General features: G+C 37.8%; 1 protein-coding gene across 4 annotated transcripts in view; it reads right to left on the reverse strand.

The window, feature by feature from the left end:
* Nucleotides 1-234: 234 nt before the first annotated feature.
* Nucleotides 235-14,162, reverse strand: part of ankrd11 (ankyrin repeat domain 11) — a 200,689-nt gene continuing 186,761 nt past the window's right edge. For all 4 annotated transcript variants that reach the window (XM_078210718.1, XM_078210719.1, XM_078210720.1 and 1 more), the window contains 3 exons: nucleotides 9,674-9,817; nucleotides 3,441-3,536; nucleotides 235-1,534 (listed from right to left, as the gene is read on the reverse strand). In XM_078210718.1, coding sequence (XP_078066844.1) covers nucleotides 1,349-1,534; nucleotides 3,441-3,536; nucleotides 9,674-9,817 — 426 coding nt within the window. In that variant the 3' untranslated portion in view covers nucleotides 235-1,348. The remainder of the gene's footprint in view (nucleotides 1,535-3,440; nucleotides 3,537-9,673; nucleotides 9,818-14,162) is intronic.

Below are 14,162 nucleotides of genomic sequence, written 5' to 3' on the forward strand. Positions count from 1 at the left end.
CAATAATAACGTTGAAGGGGCTACTCCACACTAGCAACATAGTGTAAAATTTTTGAATAACGAAATGAATGAACTTTGTTGCAGCCATAACACAAAGCTATTCCATTGCAAAGATGTGACTTTCCAAATGTTTAGCAGTAAAACAATGAGCATTTCAAATTTTTTGGCCCATTTTCCAAACTGAAAGTGCCATCTAAAAAAAACTGTACATACTGAGAATTTTTTTTCTTTTTTACACTTAGCTCAGAAAAGTGATATTACAGTATGAGGAGTTATTTACAACTGTGCAGTAATGTGTGGCAAAATAAATTATCTAAAGGCAGCCATTGCCATCATAGTACACTGGTTAATGTATATAAAAACTGTACAGCATTTAAGGGATATATTTTTTAAACTGTTTAGTATTGGCTCTGTAGTGTCAAGTGATGCTCTCTGCTGGAGATGCAATGAATGCCCAAGAATTAAAACTGGGTGGTAGGTGAGGAAGAAATGAAGCATACTCCATGGCCTTACCATAAAACTGCTTCAACAGGGTTTCTTGCCTCGAGTTACTTTCATTCACAGGAGTAACGGAATTGCAGCCAACTAGCAGAGCTTGAGTTACAAGGCTAATTGTGGACTTTAGAGTGTGTGTTAAAGGACATAATCAGAAGTTACTAGATGACGGAAGAGGCAACACTTCTTTCCTTTCTGAAAAAAAAACGATTGTGACTGCAAACTCCATGTCTTTAAATCTATAACTTAATTCAGAATGCACTTTAAAGGTCTTTCTTTCGGACTTCTGACCTGTGCTTTGATTAATGAAGTTTAAATATGACCACATTTTGGTGCAACTTTCATCAGCCAACCAAGCAGTCTAGTATTAAACAAATATACGCAAAACTATTACTCCTTTTCCCCACAGCTCTTTTATAGCAAGGCCAAAATTACTTTAATCTTCAATGTATATCACTAAATGGTCATTGCGTTTGTCCTGCGAAAAAGTATGTGATCAAGATCACTGGTATGCCAACAAGCACATCATGCTGAGTCCTACTGTCCTGCACTTCAACATGAGTATACAACCTTTGGCCTGCTACTTTCGCCTATAGTGTGCAGGCTGTAATTGCTTAAGTTTCTTTACATCTGAACCACTGACCTGTCTTGACATCCTTCTTCCCTGCAGAAGTGATATCTAAAATCTGTGAAAAGTGCAATATAGTTAAAATGATGCTTCCTCCTCATGAAACAGGGAATCATTAGCAAGCAGCACTTAAGGATTTTAAAGAAAAAAAACTTGAACTAATGTTCCTTTGGGAAGTATCCCACTTTGTGCAACAAATGGTTATCAACCACATGTTAAACACTGTCATGCTGGCAGAAGCACAAAGTCATCATTCACATCAACCATTGGCACATAGAAGGAAGGGACCTCGCTGACACATAGGGACTTGTGTCCGGCTGGGTCAAGCTCCTGCACTTTTAGCTGCCATTCCATTCGTTGGACTGCATTCAATGCAGCTGCCTCATGCTGCTGTCGCATTAATAAGCATGTCTGTCAAGAAAAGGTAAAGTATATTATTTCAAGAAGTTGGTAAACAAATGATTTTCTACAACATTATGTTCATATTTCATCCCATTTCACTGATTTTAAAATAGAATTTGGTTATAATAGGCAGCAATAATTTGGTTCATAATTTCTGATCCATCATTCAATGGACTCAAGTGTGGTTTTAAAAATTTTTTTCTATGAGGGATATATTTTCAGCTTTCTTTTTTGGCTCTGGTAATGGGAAGGGAGTAGGTCTATTCTTAAGTTACCTGAACTGCCTCTTTGCCAGCTGCAAGGAGGCATACCATTGTGATTCACAAACAGCAGTTTTGTCTGATTTTTCCTTCCAGCTTGCAGAGACATGCGACAGACTTCACTGTGTCTCCCAATTCATAATGTATTGATCCTTCAACAAGTAATACCATTAAATTGAACCATCTTTCATCCAAGGTTTGTATTGCTACACTTCCCAAAATAAAACTTCCAAAAGTAACATTTGAAAGTCCGTTTTTGATATTGAAAATTCTCCCTTAATGTTTGTGTGCAGATTACAAATTTTAATGTACAACATGAATGATATTCCTGACAAATGGTGATATACTTCTCAAAGCTATAGTTGGAAATAGATAAAATTTATTTTGTTCTTCAGAAATTAGCTTTGACAAACTGTCTATAAAGGCATGTCTGTTGATACATGAGGTCCAATACAGAAAACATTTTTCTAACTTTTGAAATTTTTGGCTATAAATGTTCTATTTTAAAATTAATTATAATTATTGAAAGGCAGGCATAAATAAGTTAATAGGCATTATTACAGAGTTGAGTTATATTGTTAGAACACAGACAGCAAAGGTGTTAAATCTTTGGAATTGTTTGACAACAAATATATCTGAAACCAAAAAACATTTGTTCAGGACTGAACACAGTTTGGATCAGTCAAGAATCAGGGATTGTACCAATAAAGGAAAAATTACCAGGTGTTCCCACCAGGGCTTGCGATTACCAAAATATACTAGTAGTATACAGTAGTGGAACCACAATAGGTATAAATGACAATTCTCTTAATCAATTCTCTATGACTATTTTCCGAATTAATTTTAAGCTGTAAATACAGGATTTAAAACTGTGATGTGAATCACACATCAGAGAGAATAAAAGAGGTTAGTTACACTTTGTATTATCCAGATGCAAGTTTTCACATCGCAATCAATACTATAATAGCAATTTTTAAAAGAAATTTGAAGAACAATGGTCAATAAAAGAAAAAGTGTATTTTCGCAATACTGCTTGTTCAGATAGTTATTTCCATTAAATCTTAAAAACCACAATAGAATAGTTTTTTTTGTTTAAACAATGAACCACAGCGCCAGTTTACTAGATCACAGTCATTAACAGGATACAAGCTGGTCGGTGAAATTGAGAACGAGACGAAAGAGCTTTTCTTTATCGAGAGTTTGACTTTGTTTGGTCTTAGCTCTCCACACCACCACTCCCCACCCATGTCCCAGCTGTCCTCAATTTACATGTGCTCAAAGTACTTAATTAAACAATGCCCTACAACTATGTATCTTAGCAATTAATATACTATTATCAATAGTGATTAGAATTTCAAAGGTTAACAATGCATAGGCTTTGATTCTGAGCCTTAAAAACCCTAGATAATGCTTTATTTTCCATTCGTGTGTGTGAAATTTTGCCTTCCAATCGTGTTAGCAGCTTTGATACCTCTTCAGCAGAACATTTTTACATTAGAACCAGTGTTTTGAACATCAATAACTAAAATGGCAAAGTAAAATTATTAGAAGAAATTAGTATTTGAAATCAGATAGCTGAGCCTCCAATATTCTAGATATATCATTTTCAGTTATTTCTAACATCGTATAACATCAAATCAAAATAAAAAAGTTACCTTCATTCTATCATATTTATCATCTACATCCTGTAGCCATGAAATAAATTGCCGAGCATTAAACCGATCCCTCACTGATGTCTTATTTTCATCCCCCTGTTAAATAAAACAAAACAACCATATCAACACATCAGTTCAGTTCAAAAAGTAAAACTTGCCAAATAAACAATGAGAAATTCAGTGGTTAATATTCAGTTAAACAAAAGTATTTAACACAATCAATTGCTCCAGTTAAAATCAGATCAGAAATATAGTCTAGTGTAACTTCTGACTACAAAAGGTTATGGACAGGAGACTCTGACCATTATATTGGCTGACAATACTGTGCAGAGTGCAGTACATTCAAACTAGATATCTAAATTTATGGCCAAATCAAATTCACCCATTGCAATGAGGAATATTAACAAGAAACTTTGAATTGCCAATAAATCATACTAAATAGACTACAAATCTTGTGCTTTATTCAAGAAATACAAATATAAAAGCAATGGAATAGATACATAGCTATTAATAAAAAAACGATATGACAAGATATAGTTAATATAATAAAACGTAAGGTATTTGATGTTCTCTCCATTAGACGGTATTAACTGCACATGACCGCGTGAGCCTGTGTGAGAGAGTGAGAGTGTACGCATGTGTGTATATGTAGGACCAAAGAAAACAGAACCCTCTTCCATCTAAGGTTTCCAATAGCCAAAACCTTGGAACATGGAAATGGATTGCAACTCAAACTGGTAGTGTAAATACATTGCATTTAAGGGAAGGCATACCAAACAGGGAGGAGAAAGGAACGAAAGAATATGTTGATATGGGAAGACAAAGTAAGAGGCATGTATGAAGCATAAACACTGACCATAAATCTATTAGGCTGAAAGAGTCATTTCTGTCCTGTAAATTATACATTTTTTATGCTTTCAAGATGTGAGAGCATCACTGGAACAGTCACCCTCAAGAAAGTGGATGTGAGCCACCTTCTTGAACCAGAGCAGTCCGTGTGCTATTAGGGAGCAAGTTTTTGATCTAGTGACAGTGGAGGAATGGTAATATACTTCTAAGTCAGGATGGCATGTGGCTTCGAGGGAAACTTGCAGGTGGTGTGTTCCCACACATTTTCTGCCGTTGTTTTTCTGGGTGGTTGAGGCCGTGGGTTTGGAAGCTGCTTTCTTAGGAAGCTTGGTGAGTTGCTGCAGTGCATCTTATTGTGGTAAACACCACTGCTATAGTGCACTAGTGGCGGGAGGGAGTGATTGTTTATGGTGGTGGATAGGGCACCAATCAGGTGCGCTGTTTTGTCCTGAATGGTGTTGAGCTTCTCAAGTGTTGTCGTTGCCCTCATCCAGGAAACTGGACTATCCCATCACATTAGTAACTTGAAGATGGTTATTTCCTCTGCACGTGTGGCAAAAATTACTTTCCACTTATCTGCCCAAGCCTGAATGTTGTCCAGGTCTTGCTAAGTGTGGAATGTGGACTGTTTCAATATGTGGAGTTTCAAATGGTAATCAACAAATATGTGAACTAAGTAATTGATAAAAGTTTGGGAAATTTTTTTCCGAAAGAAGTTCAAAGAGCAGCACCACATTTTTCCATCAGACACTTTACAGTCTTCCAACTGTAACACCAAATTCAACAATTTCAGATCATACCCATTGCCCTATTTCCTTTCCTTAGACAGGAGCTGTTGGTAATATTTGCTATCACTCATACAACTCCTCTAAACCCATTTTTGTTTTGATTGTCGCATTTCCATTCCCTTTTATCTTTTTCCTCACTGAGCCAACATGGGAACATATACAAGTTTTAAAAGAGTAATGAGGCAGATTTAGTTAACAACCTAATGGTGCATGAACATTTCTCTCTTTGAAATCATATTATGATTTCAAAATGTGTTTGAAAAGGCAAAAATTAAACTGCTACAATTCCAGATTTATGCAAGGCTGGTTTAATGCAATGAGGTAGACCGTCCACAATAATAAATAGAGAAATTCTGTGAATGGGTAAAACAACAGATGATCAGTGAGAGGTGTTTAAAAAAAAATGTTATACAGAACCAGTTTATATCCCTAAGGGGCAAGAACACTACTTACCAAAAGAACAACTATGATGACTAAAAAGGTTAGAAATAACAAAACCAAAAGAATATACAAAAAAAAGCACTTGCATTTATAGAATGCCTTTCACGACCACCAAACATCCAAAGTGCTTTACAGCCAATTAAGTACTTTTGAAGTGTTGACATTTTGTAATTAGTAAACACTACAGCCAAAATACACACAGCAAACTCTCAAAAACAGCAATGTGATAATGGCCAGCATAATCAGTTTTCTGATGTTGATTGAGGGATAAATATTTGCCAGGAGATTTGTGTAACTTCCCTGCTCATTAAAATTATGCTGTGGGATCCTTTAAGTCCACCTGAGAGAGCAGACACAACCTCAGGTTAATGTCTCATCCAAAAGATGGCAATCTCCTACAGTGTAACACCTACTCATTCCCACACTATAGCATCACCTGAGATTGTTACGCTCATGTCCGGGAGAGATATCTGAACGCACAACTTTTTAAACTCGAGGTGAGATTGCTAGTAACTGAGCCATAGCTGACAGCCATGCAAATGAGAAAGAGGCAATGAACGAAGTGTGGTAAGATAACAGCAACAGAGAGTATGCAAAGAAACTTGCAAATGTAATCAAAAGTAACACAAAAATAGGCTTACACAATAATATTAAAGTGGATCTCCAGAAAATTGATAACGGTGACATTGTCAAAGAAAGAAAATGGTGGACATGTTGAATAATTTGACTACGTTGCGTCAATGCAATTTAACATGTCCAATCAACCCAACCCGCACATCTTTGGAGTGTGGGAGGAAACCAGAGCACCCGGAGGAAACCCATGCAGACAGTCACCCGAGGCCAGAATTGAACCAGATCCCTGGCGCTGTGATGCGGCAGTGCTAACCACTGTGCCACCATGCCATGGCAAAAGTACAGTAGACAAATCAGGCAGCATGCCAGAAATCCCAAGGCAACTATTATTGAGTCAAGGATAGTGATTCACAAAAATTAATGCAAGAAAAATAACATTGAAAAATAGCATTTTTAAAAATGTTACCGAGTGGCAAATCCCCATATAAATGAGGGAGTAGCAACGAAAACTAGCAAGAAATCTAAAATCAGACAATAAGTTTCTGCACGTCTATAAAAGGAAGGAAGTAATAATGGGAAATAAGGAACAGCAGAGCTTTTGAATAAGTATTTTGCATCCATTCTCCATTGCAGAGGTCACAAAAAAGATTCCCAAGAATAGTTGAAAACCTAGAAGAAAAGGGTAGGGAGGAATATTTGTATAGCTGAAGCATGACTTCTACCTACTCGTCCTCTAGGTATAAAGGCCAACATTCCTTTCAAGTTTCAGGCTTTCCCTACATATAAATCTACAATTCCCTACATACATAGATCACTAATATGACATAAATAGGTACCATACATAATCAAAAAGACTAACATAGAATGTTGGCCTTTAGAGGACATGGGGATAGAAGTCATACTTCAGCTATACAAAACCCTTGTTAGACCTGAAGTGTGGATACCATACCTCAAGGAGGATATATTGGCCTTAGAGGGACTGCAACTTCAGTTTGCCAGAATTATACTGGATTTCAAGAGTTAAATACAAGGGGAGATTAGACCTACTACGTTTGCATTCCCTGGATGCAGAATAGCAGAGATATTGCTGTTACATTAAGATGAAGGGTGATTTGATCGAAGTTTTCAAAGTATTGAGAACAGAAAGAGGATCAGAAATTATTTTGCTTATTCTGGAATCTAGGATTGGAATGCAGTATAAAAAGTACAGCCAGGCCTTTCAGGAGTAAAATTAGGGAAACCATCACACAGGAATGATGGTAGAAGTTTGAAACTTTTCCACAAACATAAACTGATGCTAGATCAATTCAAAGTTAATTTTGTTTTTATCCCTACAGATACTACTTCACGTAAATATTTCCAGTATTTTGAGTTATTTCAGCTTTGTAGAATTGCAGATTTGAATGTAGGGAACTGTAGATTTGGATGTAGGGAAAGCCTGAAACTTGAAAGGATGCATTCTCAATGTTTTCATCCCTTTGCACCATATATTGCTACTGTAAGTTATTCATTTGTGAATAGATTAGTTATTTTAGCATTCTAAAAATGAGTGCTGTTTGATTTTTTTTTACCTCCCAAACTAACAAAGGACATGCTGACAACATTATGTAATTCTACATCAGCATTTTGACAAAAAGCATTAATTGTTAACTCGGGTACATAACTTAAGATGTTGCTGCAATTCACAAAGTAGGTAAGAGTAAGGCTAATAGTCTTGTACAACTATTGAAACAGAAAACAGAAATCCACACACAGAAGAGCAACAGCTTACCAATATGCCTCAGAGAGAGCTGGCAAGAAAAGAATTCCTTCCAACTCAAACTTTCAGAATTTTTACTTTTAAAGGCCAAGTCTTCACACACAGATCTTTTTTAGTAGCAAAAATATTTTGAAGAATTATTCCTATTTACAAAAGGACCTTATATGGAGTATATAGACCCTCCTAGATACAAGAATTAAATCAGAAGACAAAGGAAGAGCATGGCTTCTTTGGCAGAAAGCAGAGTCTTCAAACTTGAGGGAGGCCTGTGAGTGTAGCAGGAGGGCTTGCAGTCGACGGAAGGACAATCGGATAAGTGAAGGAATCAAGACTGGTCCATCTGTGATGGGAGCAGAAACACACAAAACATTTGGACAACAAAAGCTGGAATATCTTGTGGTACTGACGCCATCCCTGAGGTCAAGCACATTCAGAAATCTGAAAGAAAATTGGCATTGAAGGCTCAGTTGCTAAAACCAAATTACAAGGAAGAAGTAAATCCGAAACCTCAGGGCCCCCGAGGGCCTTCTGCGGGAAAAATGAATACATCCGAGGACGTAGAAAACGTTACGGTTAAATAAAATTTCATTTCATAAGTTTATGTACGAGATTATTTAAGGTTTTTATGTTAGAATGCTAATTTTCAGTGCCACATGTTTCTTCATATGGCATCCTAACAAAACAGGATGACGAATTAAATATTCTAACAATTTAATTGCTTGTTCTTCTATTTATTGTTCACTGGTATTTTTCCTGCCTACTCAGTAACATCTCAAGCAATCAGTACTGATTTGTTAACAGTAATTTGCTTTGTTATGCATAAGTTTTGAGCAATTCCAGCAAGTGTGATATGCAACGTGATTTCCATTTTGCAATTTAAACTTATAAGTTCAACAAAAACTCTTATGCTTTAACACAAACCAGATAGAAATTTTTTTATTCACAAATAAAAACAGAAAATGCCAGAACGTCTCAGCATTTCTGACAGCATCTGTGGAGGGACTAGAGCTATCACTGAGTCTGGATGAATTAATATTTCTATGTAAGATTGTTTAAATCAGTGAGTGTGAATATCATCAGGGAACCCATTGTACACAAATATTACTGGCAAGATTATTGAACTATCTCAATTGACGGATTAATGCTGCAGTTCCATGAATGCATACTTAAAGAAATTAAAATAAATGTATCTACACAAGCTTGCAGTTAGGCACTTACTTTAGCAACTACTTGTGACTTTTTAAATGCAAATTGTTTCTCATAACTGTGATGGCCTGTACAGCTGGCATTTTTTTAAAATTGGAAACACAAAATATATAAATTTTCAAAAACATTGTCTGCGCCATTTAAGCCAGCAAGAAGATAAAATGCATGAATCTCAATGGAGCAAACCACCAACCTTTTCTGCTGAATGTGCACAAAAAATAAAGAACTGAGAGTAGTGTGCAAAATGCCTTTTAGTCAAGCTAATTGAATAGATTACCTGATCAAATTGCTTGTGGAAGGAACAAAGGGTTAGTGTCTCTAGCCCATTTCTTTCTGCAGGATAGAGACAGTTCTTTTCTGATATACAGGCAATATCTAGAAATATCCCGCATCATTTGCATATTTCGATCAATTTCAATGAAATCGACCACAGAAAATGAAGCAGGTGTGGTACAAAGGATACAAAAAATCAAAACATAATTTCATAATTTAATACTCTACAATCTTGTAACAAGATTTACTGTTTTAAAAAACACAATAGTATTTCAATATACGAAACAGATCTCACAATGGGAACTATAGGTTTTGGAGAAGCATACTATTTTTTTTGCACTGACCTGATTTTCTGATGGCATGTTGTAAACTTCAGAGTCCAGCAACATTGTGCAGGCACTGAATGGTACTGCTTGATTTGCTATTGTCCTTGCTGCCCGACAGTGCACGCGGAGAATTTCTTGCTCACATGAAACTACGAGCTTCTCCTAGGAATTAAGAATAATAATTATACTCCATAATGTTTAAAACAAAATCTTTCAGCTACAATAAGTCTGGCAGAAAAATTAATTCATGCAAATCGTAGCAAATTTATCTGAATATTCACATTTGATCATTAACATAAAATGCTTTTTTTTGCTGGAGGTGAACTGTATTGATTTTTTTCCTCTCTTGACCACTACCACACTTCCCTACCAAAGAAATTACAAAAGTGATTTAAATTGAAGATGACATTCGGTTTCCATTGATGATTCAGTAGTCAAATTTACCAAATTGGTATAGTACTGATACACAGAGAAATTTCAGCTTCAAGCTCTGTAAGAAGACGCTCAAGTTTAGAGTAAGGCACATTGATGTGACAGAGGACAAGGATCTTAACTGCATCTAACCAGTTCAGCTAACTGAATAACGCTTCATGCTGGCACATGATGTCTAAAATGAAATGCTGTTCTATTTCCTACCATTAAAATCTCCCATCTGAATAAACAAAGTTTGCTAAAAAAATGAATATAATATGCATACATCATATCACTCACGTAGCCTGTGCAAAGAAAAAGACAGAAAAAGTTACAAGGCAAAGACAATTTGACAAAGAAAAGGGCAGGAGCAAAAGGAGAAAAGAATGAACATGCAGCATTTATGCTCTGTCCTTTTGCAGTCAAATGTAGCAGCAATCTCCACCGCAAAAGTTCATTTGTTTGGTAGTGTTTACCTTATATTGGCCAGGGCACTGGGAAAATTTCCCTGCTCGAGTAGTGCCATGGGCTTCTTAAAAGGTTAATATTCCATTCATAAGATGCCGCAGCACAGTGGCACAGTGATTAGCATTGCTGCCTCACAGCATCAGGGACCCGGGTTCAATTCCGACTTGGGTGACTGTGTGGAGTTTGCACATTCTCCGTGTTTGCATCGGTTTCCTCCGGTGCTCCGGTTTCCTCCCACAGTCTAAAGATGTGCAGGTTAGGTGGATTAGCCATGCTAAATTCTCCCTCAGTGGCCCAACATGTCATGGTTAGATGGATTAGCCATGTTAAGCATATGGAGTTAAAGGGATAGGGTTGGGGAGAGGGCCTGGGTAAGATTCCCTGTTTTAAAGTTTATTTATTAGTGTCTCAAGTAGATTTACATTAACACTTCAATGAAGTTATTGTGAAAGACCCCCTAGTCGCCACATTCCAGCGCATGTCAGAGTCGGTGCAGACTTGATGGGCTGAATGGCCTTTTCGGCACTGCAGGGATTCTATGATGACACCCCCAACCTCAGTAATGCACTGAAGTATCAGTTTAGATTGTGAGATTATATTATGGAGTCAAACTTCAGCACAATCTTCAGAAGCAGAGGACTGAGTCAAAGCCAAGTGACAGAGGAATAAAGTAGATTATTGCCACTTTCACACCAGCTGAAGGAAGCAACAGTTGCTTGATTTTCATAGCAATGCAATCAGTAGTCATATTTTTGTGCCTACTTGCATTGTTGAAGAAGGATTAAGTCAGAGGGCTACACAGGTATACTCCAAGAAAAAAACTAACAGCATTGTTCCACAACTGCCACACTACTAGTGCACTTTTGTCAAGTTACCAGAAGACATGAATCAGTTACCAACAATAAGCAATGATTCACAGTGGATGAATTAACGAGCGATTAAGGGACTTTCTGGTCAGCCGGACTACAACAGGTACAGGAGATTTAAACTATATTTCTGTTTCCAAGCATGAGGCAATGTCTCACGTGTAGCCGATTAATTCACGAATTAGACCGAACGGTTATGATTTGTCCAATGCTTGGAGCTCAGAATCCATACAGCCACTGAGGACATGCAATAATAGCAAGAGTTTCAGTGGACATGGAAACTAAGTGAGGGGAATACAGTGGAAAGTTGCATAATGGTTATGTTACCAGACTAGCAATCCAGAGGATTAATGCTCCAAGAACACTTTCAAATTCTACGAAGGCAGCTGGTGGAATTTAATTCATAAATCCAAAATTAAAGGCTAGTCTCAAGAAATGATGATCATGAAACCACCAGATTGTCATAAAAATGAATCTGATTCACTAATATTGTTGCAAAATACGTGACTCTAGACTCATAGCAATGCAGTTGGTTCTTAACTGCCCTCTGAAATGGACTGACAAGCCAATCAGTTGCATCAAACCACTTCAGAAAAACTGAAGAATAAACCGGACAGTCCACCTAAGATCGATGTAGACATTGGGAACAAAAAAGACATAACCTGTCCAGACAGTCCTACATTAGTCTATATTAATATCTGGGAACTATCAAAATTGGAAGAGCTGTCCCACAGACTAATCAAGCAAAAGCATCAAATGGTCATATTTATTGAATCTTGTATACCTTCCAGACAATGTCCTAGACTCCATCATGATCCCACTGGGACTGGGCATACCCAATCAGGAGGGAATTAACTTGGGAGTCCTCAACATTGACTTTACATATCATGAAGTCTCATGGCACGAAATTAAACCTAGGTCAAGAAACCTCTTCATTTCTGAAGTCATACGGACTCAAAAGTTAACTGTTTCTCTTTCCACAAATGCTGCCTGAACTGCTGAGTTTAACTAGCATTTTCTATTTTTACACTCAATAGTGTTGCGTAGCTAAAAGGGATAGACTCAAAATAGATCAAAATGGCTCAAAATTGAGCATCTCCGAGGTACTGTGGGCCATCAGCAGCAGCAAAATTGTATTCAAGAGCAATCTGTAAATCTATGGCCTGGCTTACCTCTGAATCCACCACCACCATCAAACCAGGGGATTAGACCCAGCTCAATGAGGAGTGCAAGAGAGTATTCCAGGAAAAACACCAGGTGTACCTAAAAATTGGAGTACCAACCTGAAAGCTACAACAGAAGACACGTGCATGTTAAACAGCTGGAAAGGCATGTGATACAGCAAAAGGTTCAGATCAATCCTGCTACATCCAGTGATAAATAGTGGTGAATAATTAAACAACTAACCAGAGGAGAAGACTCCTTAAAAATCATCATCCTCTATGATGGGGGTGCCTAGTTCATCAGTGCAAAAGACAAGGCTGAACAATTTGCAACCATGTTCAGCCAAAAGAGCCAAGTGGATGATCCATCTTGGCCTCCTCCTTAGGTCCCCAGAATAACAGATACCAGTCTTCAGCCAATTCGATTCACTAGATGACATCAAGAAACTGCTAAAGTGTTATAAACAAAAACTGCTCAGGGCCTGACAACATCCCAGCTGCAGTACTGTAGACTTATGCTCCAGGACTTGTGCCCCTAGTCAAATCTTCCTAGTATTATTATAACAATGACATCTTCTTGACAATGTGAAAAATTGCTCATGTCCATCCTGCCACAAAGAGCAGGGAAAATTCAATCCAGCAATTTATCTCCTTTCATGCAAAGTGACGGAAGGTGTGGTTGATAGTGCTATTCAAGCAGCATTTACTCAGCAGTAATCCGTTCACCATTGCTCAATTTAGGCTTTGCGAGGATCACTCATCTCCAGGTGATAGTTGTAATTGTTGGAGGCCAATCATCTCAACCAAGGGTCATCGATACTGGAGTTCCTCAGGGCATTGCCTTCCATCCAACTATCTTCAGCTGCTTCACCATGACCTTAGCTCCATTATGTTTTTATGCTTTTCGTGGACAGGACGGACATGAGCAATTTTTTACATTGTGAGGAAGATGTCATTATTTCTACGAAACTCATCTCCAAACTCTGTGGCCTGGGCCTCGGCTCCTCCTTCTGCGACTTGATCCCGAACTTCCTAACCCACAGACCACAATCGGTAAGGATAGGCAACAACACCTCCTCCATGATCATCCTCAACACCAGTGCCCCACAAGGCTGTGTTCTCAGCCTCCTACTATTCTCCTTATACACCAATGACTGTGCGGCCAAATTCCCCCTCAAGTTTTCAAACGACACGACTGTAGTGGGTCAGATCTCAAACAATGACGAGACAGAATACAGGAATGAGATAGAATCTGGTGAACTGGTGCGATGACAGTAATCTCTCCCTCGATGTCAACAAAATGAAGGAGATTGTCATTGACTTCAGGAAGCGTAGAGGATAACATGCCCCTGTCTACATCAACGGGGATGAAGTAGAAATGGTTAAAAGCTTCAAGTTTTTAGGTGTCCAGATCACCAACGTGTCCTGGCCCTCCATGCCAATACTATAGTTAAGAAAGCTAATCAGCGCTTCTACTTTCTCAGAAGACTAAGGAAATTTGGCATGTCAGCTACGACTCTCAGCAACCTTTACAGATGTACCATAGAAGGCATCCTTTCTGGTTGTATCACAGCATGGTATGGCTCCTGCTCTATCCAA

Source organism: Mustelus asterias, chromosome 4 (genome assembly GCF_964213995.1).
Source record: "Mustelus asterias chromosome 4, sMusAst1.hap1.1, whole genome shotgun sequence".
NCBI lineage: Eukaryota > Metazoa > Chordata > Chondrichthyes > Carcharhiniformes > Triakidae > Mustelus > Mustelus asterias.